The sequence below is a fragment of the Acanthisitta chloris genome, unplaced genomic scaffold (genome assembly GCF_000695815.1).
Source record: "Acanthisitta chloris isolate BGI_N310 unplaced genomic scaffold, ASM69581v1 scaffold9415, whole genome shotgun sequence".
Classification (NCBI taxonomy): domain Eukaryota; kingdom Metazoa; phylum Chordata; class Aves; order Passeriformes; family Acanthisittidae; genus Acanthisitta; species Acanthisitta chloris.
Window position 1 is genome coordinate 14,051 of NW_008672105.1, and position 16,180 is coordinate 30,230.

A 16,180-nucleotide genomic window follows, 5' to 3' on the forward strand; every position below is an offset into this window, starting at 1 on the left:
GTGTTTCTCCTGATGAGTCTTTAGGCTCCTTTTCTGTCATGATAAGAGTAGACCATATAGGAACCATTTACTTGCAGCTTGCTCAAGTTTCCCATATGGCAGGAAGGCTGTCCACAATAGCTGTGTTAATGTGACTGATTTGTTTGTTTTGGAGCTGGTTCACATGTGGTCAGCTCTGAAAGTAAGCAGTGAGCTTTTCTCTATCTTGGAGGGGCTACGTAGACATCTGCATGAGTATCTTCAAAAAGGAGATGTTCTGCAGCCTTTTCTCAGAAAAGACACATCATGGCACATTTAATTTTACAGTAAGAGATGCATACATGTGTTTTTTTAAATCTCCATTTATCTAAACAGAAGTGAAACACTGAACAAAACTGTTATTCCAAATGTTTAATAGGTATCAAAAATACAAAAAAACCAGCTTTGAGGAAGCAAGCTATGCATATTGTGTGCTTTGTCATAGAAATAAGAAATGGGTGATGTGGGTTGTTCTGTTTTATTCAGGCTCAGCAGTTCAAATACAAAGTAATGTTCCGAGAACCAGATACTTGGTGGAAGTTTAAACCAAAAGAACTTGAAAGGTAAGACTGTAAAGGAAAACATGATATTAGACAGTATATCTTTCACAGTCTATAAACTGTGATTTTTAAAAAGGTATCACTTAGTTCAGGGAGTAGTGAAGCAGTCAAAATTTTTGTGATAATAAATACTTTTTATAAGATACTAACTTTTGTGGTATTTTGTATGTATTATAAGATTTTTTTTTATCACTTTAGACTTAACTACATGCAGAAGATAGTGTGAGCAATAGATATTATGTGATGTTTTCATTATTACAGTTCTCTGCATTTATGGTACTGTGACTGCTCCTTTGGGTTCCTGAGGCTGCAGAAGTTATGTCAGGTTGGGGCTGGTTTTGCATCCAACTGCTCTGTTGCCTTATTTGAAATGTTTCTGCTGTCACTGAGTTTAAGGCAATCAACACCTCATGGCCTGAGAGGGACAAACCCCTGTGCATCACCATTGTTGCTCAACTCTTCTTTAGCAGGACCTTCTATTACTTAGAGCTGAAACAGGTAAAACACAAACCCCATTTAAATAAGATAGCTGGAAAATCGGTTTGGTGCCAGGCTTAAATGGTATGAACAGTGTCCAAAGACCAAGATGAAGGCTGATGTCCCTCTGGGATGAATACTAGGACATGCAACTACTTAATGTCCAGTTTATGACTTGGATACTGGGACAGAGTGCACTCTTAGCAAATTTGCAGATGATGCTGAACTGAGCAAGAGTAGTTTATTCAGCCTTAAGAAGACAATATAACAGAAGGAGCATATTGTTGTTCTCAGCTACCTTTTGCAAAGTCATATAGAAGACTAACAAGAATTGTACAGGGATAGGACAAAACAAACATCAAGTTGGAACTTCAGAAATATGGATTGCATAAAGAAAATACCTAAACTTACTTTGAAGGTAGTTAGGTACTGAAAGAGTTTGCCCAGAGAGTTTGTAGACTATCAGTCATTTGGGATATTCAGAATTTGATATTACAAAGCTTTGGGCAACCTGATCTAGCTGTACCTTCTCTGAGTAGGAGATTGAAGTATATGACCTACAGAGGTGCCTTTCAGTTTAAGTTATTTGGTGATTTGATAGTATCTGTTGTCATCTGAATTTGCATACTTAGCTGAAAGTTGGCCACTTTTTATGTGAGGTAAGAAAGATTATTTTCTTTTTTAAAACAGAACTTACAGGAGAAAAAGTTTATCTTCAATTTCTGCTTTGCCATCCTTGGCAGGATTCAGTAGTTCCAGGTGGAACTGCTGCAGAGCACAGTGCTAGTGGGTGTTTGACAGAGTTAGTGAAAAATTTTAGCCAAAGGGTGTTCAAAATAAAAGGTGAATAGGTTTTGCTCTAGAAGTTCTTAGTTTAGCAAAACCAGAGAAAGAAGGCTGAATTCAGAAATCTTCTGTACTCAGTTTGATATCCTGCATCACTGCCAGGATCCCGTATGGTGTGTTTCTGAAACTTATTTGGGGATGCATTATTGATACAGATTTAGATTTGAGTATTGTGCAGAACATCCCATTGCAGTACAGGGACACAAGGTGTGATGAAGAAATCAAGTGGAGCAGGAGTTTGTCTGAGATATCCTGTTTGGAATGCCTTAATGCACTGATACAGGAAGAACTTGTGTTTCACAGTTTTTGCTCTTGACCCATGAATTCTTTGGTTAGTCTTGCTGTAAATTTGTTATTCTCTTCTGTCATTGTAATACACAAATGTGAAATAGTTTGTTTCTTTTTTTTTCTTGTAATTCCTAGGCGAAACATTCACGGTATATCTAAAGAAAAGATCAAAAGAATGTTGGAGCGATACGAACGCTGCCTTACTGTTAGATCCATACTGAATTCTTCAGTCCCAGACAAATCAGAAGCAGCTGGTTGGAGTGAAAATCCTCATCAGGAGGAAAGCCACAGGTTAGATTCTTTCACTAGCTTTGTAGCTTCAAACAAAAGGCTAAAAATTCAGACTTTTTAAAAGGTTTGAAATGGGCTTATCTTCATTCCAATTTGTCTTTCAGAAAGAGAGAGGCCCATTCTGATATAAAGGAAGAAGAACCTTTTGCTTCTGATGTGAAGCCTCTTGAATCAGCTGAAGTTGATAAAACTTCTGGTATTTCTGTAACCTTAGAAAGTAGCTGTGATCCTGAACATTTTCACAAAGAGGAAAAAGAAATGGAAAATAACTCAGTGAAACACAATTCTGAGGACAGTACTGTTCAAGATGACTTGGATGTTTATTCATCAGATTGCATTGAAAAAGAACTGCCCTTGGAAAAGAAAGAAGAAAAGGGAGAAAAAATAGAGAAAAATACTGAATCTGAAATGGATGAGGTTGATGTGATCACAACTGAAGAGACTGTGAAGTTGCTTACAGAAGTAGTTGAGGAACACAGTGATAACAACATTCTCGAAGTTCAAACTGCAGTTGAACAATCAGGCAAAACATGTACAGAGCCAGAATCAACACAAAGTGGTGTCACAGGGGAACCAAGCAGTTCAGCTATTGACACATCAGGAAAAACAGAACTGCTAAACTTTCTGGGTGACTGGCCTGTAGAACAAACAATGGGACAGAGAGTCAAAAGATCTAGAAGACTAGAAAAATCTCCTCTGAACTGTGATAAGGAAGGCAAAACTCCCAGTCAGCAGCATCCTGAGATAGATAAAGAGCAAGTGGGCCTGCCTGAGACAGGTGCTGTTGAGAAGGGACAGGAGGAAGAAAATCTGGTCTCTGTTAGTTCAGACAGAGTTGCACCAGAACTGCAAATGATGGGACATTGGCCTGTATCACCCTCATTGGAACAGAGACAACAAAGGTCAAGGAGAATGAGAAAGACAGATTTAAATCAGTCTGATGAAGGTAGAAATGCTGAAGGTGACACGAGTATAAATGCTCCTGAGACTGTAGAGGTGCTTTGTGAGACACCTGTGGACACTGAGGAGCAACCAGATATAAAGAGTTTGCCTATGCACCAAGATGAAATAGTGAATAGTGAAACTGTAAGTGAGGAAAAAAACCAGCAAAATAAGAGAACAAGGAAACATCACAAATTAGCCCTCACTTTTACAAACAACAGTTTGCCCCATCCCAAAGAAGAGGACCGTTTGTCTAACCTTAAGGCAGCAGAAGAGAAACAGGAAACTTGCTTATCTAGACAAAAAAGCAGTTATTCACAGACTGAATCACAGGACTTTGCTCTCCTGTGGAGATTAGAAAAGAAAATGCTTTACCCTGAGACTACCAAAGTATTGCATGGCAGACTAGATGGTTTCAAACCTAAAGATATAGATAATGCCTCAGAGTCTCAGGAAAAAATACCCTATCGAGTTACGTATGATAAAAGTACGTTTGTGGAAGAAAGTGAACTTATCAATATTGATGACTCTGAAAAGCTAGATACTCTGTGTAAGCTCTTTGAGGCTGTTTCATTTGAAGCTCTGAAGGATCTGTATGAAAGATGTAACAAAGACATAGACTGGGCTACAGGTTTGCTGTTAGACTCTGATGAAAAGTTATGCAGAGCTGTTGATACTGAATGCTTTCAGGTAAGAGGAGCTGAGCCAGTTGTCACAGACCTTGATTTCAAGGCAAGTACAAACTATGATGAGAATCTCAAAGAGTGCGAACAAATGTCACAAATAATTGGGGCTGGTGATACCTCTGAGGCTTCAGAAGACAAGAACTCATCACTTAGTGTTGCAGAAAACAGGGCTACCAAGGCAACTGTGACAGGTGCTGATGTGTCTGATTTGTTCACTGCTGCCTCACTGAATGATTCAGTGGAACTGAAAAATTGTGGGGACACAGCCCCTAGAACTGCCACAGGCAGCTCAGCAGCAGGTGTCATTGAGCTGTCTGTTTCAGGAGAGCAGAAGGTGGAGTCTGAAAGTCCTGTTGAAGAAATTACAGATAAGGCATCACTTTCACAACTTGATGCAGGTTTGTGTACACCCATGACTTTGCCTCACGGTCCTAGCACGAATTCTACCAGTTTGAAATGTGAATTAAATAATGAAAGTGACAGTAACCCTTCAGAAAGCAATGCAAGGAATGCCAGTGCCACTGCTTCGTTACTGGAAATGGATCATGCACATCTGGTCGGTCCTAGGAGTGATAAAGAACTGGAGATGGATAAAGAAGCCCAGGAGAGTTCCAGGGAGGTATGTGGGAAAGAAGAAACTGAAGCTCCAAGCTGGACTGCAGCTAAAGCCAAGAGACAAAGCCCTGCATCAAATTCAGCCTTCAGTATAGATTGCCTAGAACTAACACTACCACCTGAACTGGCACTCCAGCTGAAAGAGATATTTGGGCCTGTTGGCATTGATGCAGGTATGGACATAATTATATCCCTGGTTTTATGAAAAAAACCCTCAGTTTGGTTTTTTCCCTTTGTGCTTGATTTTTAGGGAATAGGTTTGCACAATTTCTCGTGGTACTGTTTGCTGTTGTTAATCCAAAACCAGAACTGAACTAAGCATGGCATAAAATATAAATGCTGTAGTGCTACCTTCTGCCTGTATCTTTTTGTATATGCACGTATTTTTAAATAATAAGAAAATACATTGGTTTATTTGCATTTTGAGCACCAGGTCTTTGAGCCTATATTCAAACTCTGAAGAGATATTGAGATGATGAGGAATATGCAAATTTTGGCAGATTGGGGAAATAAAAAGAGAAAGCTTGAGGCATCATTTAAGTTGGGGAAGGAGAAGATCAATGGTTAGACATAATATGAAGTGTGACTATACTTAGAAGATGAAAACAGACTAGTCTGTGGAGAGGTTATGATTAAGGAAGCCATAAGTAGCTTGAATGCATATCACAAAAGTTAAAGACTGGTGGAAAATGAAAGAAAATACAAGGAATATACAGCTTGGTTGATTTCTCCTTTTTTTTTTTTCCCATTTTTTTCCTCTCTTTTATCCTGAATCCTTGGTGTGAAACCCTGGATACCTGATTTATTGGTGGGTTTGACTGCTGGCTTCTTTGCCTTCCATGCCTAGCTCCTAAAAAAAAAAAAGTTTGTTTTTTATAGCAGGAAAGTATTTTATTGTGTCTGAAATATCCACTGCATTTTTATTTCCAATATATGTACTTCTTACTTTTTTATTTTTGAAAGGGCGACAAATGGTATCAGAAAGATCTTTCAGGGAAAAGATGTATCATTATGATACCATGGTAATTCCTGCCATTTCCTATAGATCTGGAGGGGGTAGTTGGGGGTTTGCCTCTGAGATTGTGTGTTTGAAAGGAGGGATGTGCCTGCTGTTGGGCTGTGGTGGGAATGTTGTGGTACATAAAAGCAGTTGCCATGTGGACTGCAATGGAATAGGGAGAATCAGTTTTACTAATGAAGCTGTTCTTGTAAGTTAACAATGGCTTTCTGAAAGAAGGTTCTGCTAGAAAACTGGAAAAAAAAAAGGAGGAAAAATGTAGTTGTTCAGGTACTAATATTTCAACAATATATAAGTAATGTTAACTTGTTTTTTTCCTACCCTCTCTGAGTTTTTGAACACCAGATAACAATTTCTGTGGAATGCTTTATTTTTTTTGTTGAACTTGGCAGTTGCTGAAGCTTTTTTTAGGCATGGCAATTTATGCAGAATCTCCAGGATTAAAATTTATAAGTCTAGGCTACTGTACTTTAATTGCTTAGGAAAGTTTTTATAGAATGTTTTAATGAATCTATTTTCTTTATTCCATAAGGATCGCTAACTGTTGAGGATTGTGTGGTTCATATTGATCTGAATTTGGCAAAAGAGATTCATGAAAAATGGAAAGAATCTATTCTGGTTAGTAGATTTCTTGCTTATGATACAGTATGGCACACTTGAGCTTTGTCAGACCACTTGTCTCCATATGTCTTGGTCTAAATGTGTAATAGATAAGTGTCTTTGCAAGAACAATGATAAAATATAGTAGTTTGTAAAATATGTGGAGTGTATCAGTATGTCATAATCATCAGAGCTATGGAAAGACAGTTTTAGGAATGTCATAAGTGCCTCATCACAAAACCAAGATTCTTAAAAAAGAAGGATCATAATGCACAATTTCACTACGAGATTGATCAAAAATTCCACTGGCCAAAAGTCATTATTGTTTTTTTGACATGTAAGACTTCTTTTATGAGTTAATCTCTATGTAAAACATCTCCACGTGCATTAATTGAGATGAGTTCTCTAACCTCTGTTCCTTCATAGCTTTATGAAACTTGGAATGCTTTTTTGGCAGAATTATGTCTCAGCAGTGGGGCTTGTTGCTCTAGTTTGATGTGTTTCAGGAAGACATTTCTAACTTATGAATTTCACTTCATAATGATTTTTCTTAAATGTGTCCTTAAAATACTGAATCTTTGAGAAATACCGTGCAACCTTATTTTGAAGCTGGTTCACTTAGAAACTAACGCTTGTGAACTTTTGCTGTAAAATTTATGACTTAAAATGTTCATGATTTTGCTATTTTTATTTAGAAACGTCAGAGGAGAGATGAATCGTGGAGGTTGTCTGCAGAAGGTATGTTGTGCATTTTTGTAAAAAATACTTAATTCTCATTATAAAAACATTTAATTCTTTGCAGCTTCAGTAAGGTTGCAAATATTCTGTCTGTTGAAAAAGGATGGATTTATTTATTAAGCTAAATTTTATTGCTCTCAGATCCAATTACCATTCTCTTACAGAGGTATGAGGGAAGAGAGAGAAGTTGACTGTAGCAGAATTCCTAGTACCAGGTAGATGTAAGCAAAAAGCCTATCATTTTGTGTAATTCAGAGAACTTCAAAAGGAGCTCTGGCTGAATGAGATGGCTGTTTGATAGGACTTCTCTAACCTCTGAGCAAGAAAAGGTGCAGCCAGAGAATTACTAGCAGGGTAAGATTTCTGCAGGTGAGGGAGGGAGTTCGAGAGCATGTTGTTCTTATCAGAGATGATTGTAGGGGAAGTTGTATGCCTTGTTCAAAATGTGTTAACATCTCTGGTAGTCCAGTCTTCATTCAGCTCCCAGAAGAAATGTCCCCTCCAGCAGAACCCCACTACTCTGGCATGGCACCTGGGTGCAAACTCTCCACTTGATGAGCAAACAGTGCTCTTACCATTAACTCCTAGGAGTGTAAAACCAAATTGTTCAGCAACTGTCCTTAAGCTGCAGAAGAAAGGCAGATAAACTTGTAAAAACATGAGTCAATGATTTGCTTATAAAAGCAGATAAACTCCCCACACACTTCAGCAAAGTAGTTTACAGCTGTAAATGTCTGTTGCACTTGATAACCTGGGGAGGAAGTCTGATGGTGTTGCTTTTGTTTCACAAAATAGATAAGGATAATCAGGCAGGCTTCGAAAAATGGAAGCAAGGGAGGTGAAAACAATGTGTTGCTTTCTGTTCTAGCATTAATAATCTTGTTTTAACAAAACTCAAACCACTCAGGTTGAAAAACTTGTCTTAATTATTTTGGCATTGCTTGTGTGTATATATATACTAATAAGTGGTTTATTTCTCACCTCATTTTTATTGCTTTTGAAGGTCCTACTGTGATTCAGCAGATAGATACAGATGACTCAGAAATGCTGTTGTCTCAGAATGCAGACAGTAACATACAGAAGAAAAAAATGAGCTGGGCTTCAGGCTCATCTAATGACATACAGTCAAAAAACCCAGCAACATCAGACATTTTTCCTTTTATGGATCACTGGAATGCTCAGATTCAGAAAGTTTCTCTCAGGCAAATAATTTCCGAAGAAATAGCTATGCAGCAGAAACAGGATCTGGTATGGATAGCACCATTTTTTCATGTGGTTTAGATTCATTACTATTAATGAACCAGAATATGTCTTAGTTGGTGACTCATCTTTGTGCTGCTGATTACAGCCTGAATTTGTGAGACAAATGCATGCCAATTAGTGTTGTTGGTTACTGTGATATGAGAATCTGCTTGTGGTAGGTGTTTCTGTTTGAAAAATACAGTCTCATTAAGATTGTAACCTTCTGATTGTTTCACACACAGATCATGGTGCATTTCACTGTACAGGTTAGCATTTGTGTTTGGTTGAATTGGTTTTTTGATTGCTCGCCTGAAGTCAAAGATCAGTTTGGTTTCCCATGCTTTTTATTGTGAAAGCAATATAGAAAAAAAATGTTCTTAACTGGCTCCGTGCCTTGTTTGTTTGGAAGTGCATTGAATTGGTTTTAATACATTTTTGTAAGGAGAACCCACAACATTCCTAACAGATGAGACATTAAAATAAGTACTTGAGGTTAATCTCAAAGAAGTTTCTGTACCCACTTGTCAGAAAATAGTACATTTTTAATAGATTTTTGCTAGTTCTTTATTTTCCACGCAGTTCCCACACCCTGCCTGTTTGTGCCTAATAGTGCCCTCTGCTGCTGTTTGGGTTTGTAATTGTCTCTGAGAAGCAGCCGGCCTAAAAAAGAGGAGCTTTGAACTGGTATAGAAAGTTGGATGGATTAGCCTGTACTTTGAAAAATGTCTTGTGGATTCTTTCTTTTGAACTGCATGTATGTGGCCTACTGATAATAACAACTGTCGTGTCCTCAGTTTCCTTTTCAGTTTGGATTTGTGGAGCTTGGCTTTGTTTTGACTTTTTTTTTTTCTTTTTTTAAAATCTGAATATTGGAACGATCAGTCCGATTTATTCTGGTCTATAATTATGTCATCTTCTCAGATGACTTCACAAATAAGAATATTTATTACAGTACAGCTTCAGATACACCAAACCAAGTTGTTTATGCTGCTTAATAATCAAATGTCATTTCAACCCCAGGCCCTCAGGATAGAGAAGAGAGTTGGACTTTGCACAAACTTAAAACTGGATTAGATAGACTATCAGGGAATAAATTCCAAAACTTAAATTACTCCTAAAAAAATCCTCCTTTTGCTTTGTCCTAGTTTTGAGGGAGCTCCAGCTGCATTATTTGAAATGACTGCAGAGTCCTGCAGTGGTGTATAATATAACTCACCAGTTCTTACCTTATGCTGCTCAGTGTGGCAGGCTGACATTGGCATGTTGTCTTTGCTGTGGGCACATACCAACTGAGTAAATAAATTTTTATATCTTAACAAAGTAAACTTGGATTGGCTCTGCTGTTACTACATTTTGTTCTAATCAAGAACTTGTAATATTTTTCTTTGGTCTTCTGCGTAGAATCGTGTTCCTTCTAAGGCTAGAAAAGACTGTGCTGCTAAGCTAAAGGAGAAGCAACTTTTTGAGATGTTTCCAACTATTAATCAGAATTTCTTAATGGATGTCTTCAAGGACAACAAGTAAGAAATCTTTATGGTTCTTTCTAAAAATGGTACTCAGTAGCAATTCTACAGTACAGAGTTACTGTCTTAAATATTAAGAGTTAAGATACTGTTAAAAAATGACTTTTTCCAAAGTAGCACTCTTTTTGTTAATCTAAATAAAGGCAAGCTAGCTGGTCTTAAAGGTAAAAAGGGCATAAAACCTCTATGTGTAGGCTTGTTTCTTTTGGGGGGAGGGAATAGGCAGTTTTTCTCACTGGGAGAAGAATTTCTCTGGCTATTGACCACTGACTGTCAGTGGAACTGTGTATTTGCTCTAGAGCTCAGGTTTAAAATCAAGTGGGAGAAATTATTGGGTGTGGTAATAATAGGTTGATGGAAAATGGCATCCACCCAAGAGGAAAACTACCTTCACCTGATGTTAACTGTGAGTACTTTCCTGGTTACTACAGCAGCTCTGAAGGAATGAGCCATCTCCATCTCTTCCTGGTGACATTCTCTTTCTCTCTTCTGCATTATATTTCTGGGGTATGTGTCTACCTTCTTAAATCCAAGTTTCTGAAAACTGAACTTTGTTTTTGAGAGAAATGTCTTTTTTCATCCTTGGCCATTTGAATGTCTGTCTCTACATATGGGTTTACATACTACTTATCAGTCATTCTGCTTGTCCAGGTTGTTAGAAAAATCTTTCCTGTTTAAAATATGTCCTTCCTCCATCTCTATAACTCAAGCATTTTACCATCTCTTGTTTTTCAAATTCTAAGTTCCTTTCATAGTGTTGCCTTTCCTAAAAATCAATCTTTACTTTTGATCAGTCTCTTGTTAGCTTACTGAAGAACAGGAAGAATAAAGAAGAAAAGGGGCTTATTAGAAATCTGATGGTAACTGATGTTAATTAAATTTAATAACAAAGCCTGACTAAAAATACAAGTATTTTCCTTCATAATGGTTTCAGAAAACTGAGCTAGTTTTAAATTAGTTTGTACTAGCTAGCCCTGACCCGAGAAGATTTAAGATGAAGTATCTTATCCAGCCCAGAAAGCAGTGTTTACTAATGTCTCTCTGATTAAGATAGGATGCAATTTACTTTAATATTCAAGTGCCCCTCAGTTAGGTTTCAATCAGCCAAGGCTGTATGTGTGTGGATGCCAGTAATGCACTACAGGGAGTCTGCAACCCTTTTTGCAGTAAGGTGGAATATTCCATTCCAGTGCTTTATTGCCATTGTAATCTATTTCTGTAACAATATCAGGGTTTGTAACATGCATTTTGATAAATGTAGCAGCTATTAATGTATTCATTAATAATGTAATAATGTAATCAGCATCACTGATTTTACTTATCCTTCGCAGCTACTCTTTAGAGCAAACTGAACAGTTTCTGAACTGTGTTCTGGAGGCAGATCCCGTAAAAACAGTTGTAGCTCAAGAAAGTGTTCAGCAAAGCGATGTTGTTTCTTCCTACAGTGCTGCAAAGAACCGGGAGAAGAAGGTATTTTTTTTTTCTTTTTAAATAGCAGTTACAAACATAGCTTTGGATATGTTAAACACCCTCCAGTGCATACTTAGCTTCAACACTCTGAATCCCTACAGGCAAAAAAAAATAAGGAAGAGGATGATGCTTTGAGTGAAGTATTTCAAGACTTTGAGTATCCACAGTATGATGATTTAAGAGCAGAAGCTTTTTGTCACCAGCAAAAGAAACAGGAATGTTTGAAAAAGGCTGGGGAGGCCTATCGCATGGGTATGAAGCCTGTGGCAGCATTTTATGCACATCAGGTAAACACAAATACTGTGCTTTTGGTCTGAATTTAGGGAGGTACTTAAATACCGAACTGAAAATTATAAGAAAAACCACTGTGCCTAGTAGAGCTGAGAAATAAAAATTCCATAAACTTGAATTTGCTTGTTAAAAAAGCTTTCACGCAATTGGCGTAACATATCACTCTAAATGTTTAGATTGTTACTGTGCATGTAGGAAATGCTGATTATCAGTCTTTAAAATGAACTTCTTATGTTCTTTGTTCATACATTCTTCACATTTTAAGAGATTCTAAACAAAGGTCTGCACGATTTTAAATAGAAATCTAATTTCAAGTCCTGTCTTACTCTTGTCCTTAGTTATAAGGACAAATATGATCTGGAAATTTATTTTATACTTAGGTAATATAGAGACCAACTAAGCCACCTTTCTTAATGAAAAATACTTCATGCTTGGTGGTCTTTGTCTTGGGAATCCTCTGGAAGAAAGAGTGATGGAGCTGGTGTCTCAGGTCTGACATTAATACACTTCAGATGATCCATTTTAAGGAAGTGTAAGACCAACTGTTACTTTGTTCTCCAGAGCCTGTGTCAGTCCAACACCTGGAGTTAAGTCTTCCATTCCTTTTCAGACTGTGCCTGTAGATCTTCAAGGACATAATTTGTTGCTTCAATCTCTCAGATATTATCACTGCAAGGTTCATGGGAAGTTGTTGATACTTGTTCACTCTGTAAGGTGACCAACTGTATTGTTTCTCACCCCTCATTCCCATGGGGACTGTATTGACCTTGTCAATCATAAAAGATCTGTCAAAAGGATTAGGAGAAATAACAGGCAACTGTTTAAAAAACGTGTTTTACCCTTGGCTTGTCTGAAATTTAAGATTGCATTCAGAACAATTAACCTCAACTATAACAGTCAGCAGGTTTTTCCTTAGCTGTTGAGCAGTTTCTGTGACACTGTTTCATTACAATTTTAGCCAAATGCTTGCAGAAAGTGAAAATCTGTTGTTAGGAAAATACACTTCATGCTGAGTTTTAGATTTAACTTTTTAGCTATGTAAAGACCTTATGGTTTTATGCCTTTTCTGTTTGGTTTTTATTTTCCCTTGTAAGGCTTTTGTTGTAATTCCTTCTTTGTGCCAGCTTTGAGTACTTAGGAACAGATTTCATGAAATCTCCTTGTGAGTAGGTCTCACTGAGACTCTTGCAGAAGTTCTATTCTGATAATAAATTCTACTGCTTCAAACTGAGCTAAAAGCCACCCTGTCAGTCCTGTCATTTTGAAACCAGCGACCAGTGTGAGGCTCAGATTATGTCTCAGTGTGTAATAGTTGCTGTGTTTATGAACAGAGTCACCTTCATGAGCAGAAGATGAAAGAAGCCAACCATGCTGCTGCTGTGCAAATCTTTGAGAGAGTAAATTCTTCCTTGCTGCCTATGAACGTGTTGGATCTGCATGGTCTCCACGTGGATGAGGCTGTGAATCAGTTGTCCAGAGTGCTGCAGGAAAAAAGTGAAGGTAGGGTTAAGGTAATAATTCTTGCCCCTGAAAAATGATTCTCCTAATTTTCTACTAAGAAATCATGGTACATGGCAATATTAGAAGGAAGGAATGTAATTTACTAACATGTATGTTAAAAATAGCTGGAATTTGTGTTGTCCTATTTTCAAAGTACCCCCATGGAAATGTTTTTCTTTGACATGACAATGATTCTCATTGCTTTCTGTCTTGTCCTTCCCATCCCCTGCCATGATTCTTTGTAAATCTTCCTTCTGCTTTATCTTTTTTTTTTTTTTTTAATTATTGAATCCTTGATCTTTCCTTCCTGCCATTTTTAATTGAGGTGATAATGCAAACATTTGTCTTATCTTTGCATTGCTTTGTCGGGACTATGTTGTTTTTTTTTAATCTCTAAGCAAAAAACCATTATGTTGGAATTCTAGCCACAATTATTATGTTGTCTTCCACTTTTACATGATTGGAGCTATCTTTCAGAAAGTTCTGTATCAGTTTGTCAGCAGGATCTCCTGAGATCAGAATACTTCTCTTCCAGAAATGTCATTTTGTGCAGTTTTGCTTGAGGGCTCTTTTTTTTTAATCTCCCAGTGGAGTATTCAAGTACTTCATGAGCCTTCTTGCTGTAAAAAGATACATTTTCTGCATTACTAGTTTACCCTGTAAATTGAGGCACACTTGGAATGCTTATATAAGCAGTATATCCTATGCAAGGTACCTCTGCACAAACCTGATTTTTGAATCAGCTGCTCCACACAGTATAAACAAAAGTGTTCAGTGGGGCTTTAGATAATGCTTTTCTTTCAATATGCATCAGAGATAATTAAATTGAATTATCTTGGGCTATTCCTATAATGACATCTGTATAAATTAAGCTGTAACCTAATGCTTTTTAGAGCTAAATTTCCAGAACTACACTTACATCAGGAATCCTGGAATTGACAGTAGGAGCTCCCTGTTCAGTCCATTCACCTACATCTTAAAATAGAAAAAGTTCATTTCAGTGTACATGTGTGGGAGAGGGATCAATACCAGGAACTTTTTGCTGGCAGAATTAACAGTAAACTAATATAAAACCTAAATCAAGTTATGAAAGAGAAGGGAAGTATTTGAGGAAGGATGTCATGTGAACTGATAATTCCAAACTGGCAAATCTTGGCTTTCTTTTTCCTCTTTTTCAAATTCTTCATCAATTTAGATTGCTGTGGTCTCTGGGAAGAGAACAATTTCTTTTGTTATCAGGGCTAGATGCCCTAATAAAGCTCATGGAATGTGCTGATTTCTATGCTCCAGCATAGTTCAAATAAGTGTGACTTAAATGTCAAAAACTGTGGGTTTATATTTTCTTCTTAATTTCTTTTCTCAATAAAATGTTATTTCTTATTCACATTCATTTAAGATAAAACATCAAACAATGGAGACATGTCCCTTAAAAATTAAGTAGATTACACCCACCTCTTTTAATTTTGCAATTTGAATTTATACCACAGGATGTCAAATCCAAGTGAAGATTAGATGATGGAAACAGTAAAGCTGCTATGAAACGAGAAGGATTTAGAGATGATCACCACATGCATATTGCAAGCAGTCGAGATTTAAAAAGCTTGGCTATATTTTTTTTCTGAAGAGGGGAAGAATGGCTATTTTTACATAAAATATGCATAGCCAGCAGGGGAAAGCAAAGTTCTAGTGAGAGTTTTCAGAAGAAGGCATGGAAGGGTTGTACTGAATGTCAAGTGTCTGCTGAGGGAGAAGTGTAACTGTGGCCATTCCTCTGTTGCAGAGTACCAGCAGAGTGGGGGCAAACCCTATCTCAGTGTCATCACGGGAAGAGGAAGCCATAGCCAGGGAGGAGTTGCTCGAATCAGACCAGCAGCTATCAGATACCTCACAAGCCACAACTTCAGGTGAGTTTAGATTTTTGTTACTGATACTACTTTTTTTTTTTCTTTCTTAACCCGCATTTAACCAACTGAAAATTGCAGTTTTAGAATACTGTTAAACAGCTACAGAGGTTAAGGCAAGTCTGGTGTTTCCCAATGCCAGGGCACCTGTTAAATGTTAGATCCTTTCCTCTGCTGTAGTCTGATTGCATATTTCCATTCAAGGTTGCTATCTTTACTGTGAAAAGTTGTTAATCCTGCTTTTTATTGGTCCCCAGTACTTGCTTTAGCACTCATTTTATGTGGGATAGCAATTTAGCAAGTCTATGCTGGCATCAATGTATTTGCTGCTTTTTCTTTAGAGAAATGTGTGAAGGTGAGACTCAAAATAGCAAAGACTTCCCATTTCCTTCTTCCTTTCTACAGAATGCAAGGGTGAAAATCCATTCTGAAAGGAAAAGGGAATGAAAGGAGAGCAGGAATAGAGGAGCAGAATGAATATAACTGAGAAAATTGGACAGCTTCTTTTTCTTAAATCTTCATCTTTCTGCTGTCTCCAGACCCTCTAAAATCCTCCTTCACTGCTACATCCAGGGGACATAATGATGATTTCCTGACTCTCTCACACACAAATACTTGACTGAGAACCTTAGTGCTCTCATATGTTTGAGGATTGAAGGAGATGGCATTGCACGTAGCTTCCATGTTGAAGCTTCATTTTTCTTGTTTCACAGGTTCACAGAAATAAAACCAGGCTGTCTGAAAGTAATGCTGAATTGAGGCATTGTGGAGAAGAGGACTATGGAAACTGAGGTGTCAGATTACAGCTGGATTACATAAAAAAGCCTCATGTTTTGAACAACTGCACTGGTATTTTGTAATCTGTTTTAAAGGATGATATTTTATTAGAAGTGGTCTCAATTTGCAGCAAGTGGTTTTATCAGTATGTTTCCAAGAAAAATTTTGTGTGGAATGGATCCTTTTTTAAACCTGCAAAAAGAAGACACTTAATGGATTTGAAGTCTCAGAAATGCAGATTAATAATTTTGCTGAGAAACAGATGATGTTTTAAAGGGAAGTTAAGGTACAATTTCAAAATATAACTGTCTTCTCAGCATACCCAGTCTGTATCTTATGACCCTCACATGCTTTGATTGCTGTGGATTCTTTTAAAACTTAGTACCTTGTACAAAGC

At 37.4% G+C, this 16,180-nt stretch overlaps 1 protein-coding gene across 1 annotated transcript in view; it reads left to right on the forward strand.

Annotated features, from left to right (window-relative positions):
* Positions 1 to 15,977, forward strand: part of N4BP2 (NEDD4 binding protein 2) — a 22,636-nt gene extending 6,659 nt beyond the window's left edge. The window contains exons 5-16 of the mRNA XM_009074392.1: positions 505 to 581; positions 2,325 to 2,480; positions 2,585 to 4,896; positions 6,274 to 6,359; positions 7,037 to 7,079; positions 8,083 to 8,327; positions 9,723 to 9,841; positions 11,176 to 11,314; positions 11,416 to 11,601; positions 12,937 to 13,105; positions 14,886 to 15,009; positions 15,720 to 15,977. Coding sequence (XP_009072640.1) covers positions 505 to 581; positions 2,325 to 2,480; positions 2,585 to 4,896; positions 6,274 to 6,359; positions 7,037 to 7,079; positions 8,083 to 8,327; positions 9,723 to 9,841; positions 11,176 to 11,314; positions 11,416 to 11,601; positions 12,937 to 13,105; positions 14,886 to 15,009; positions 15,720 to 15,765 — 3,702 coding nt within the window. The 3' untranslated portion in view covers positions 15,766 to 15,977. The remainder of the gene's footprint in view (positions 1 to 504; positions 582 to 2,324; positions 2,481 to 2,584; positions 4,897 to 6,273; positions 6,360 to 7,036; positions 7,080 to 8,082; positions 8,328 to 9,722; positions 9,842 to 11,175; positions 11,315 to 11,415; positions 11,602 to 12,936; positions 13,106 to 14,885; positions 15,010 to 15,719) is intronic.
* Positions 15,978 to 16,180: the final 203 nt, after the last annotated feature.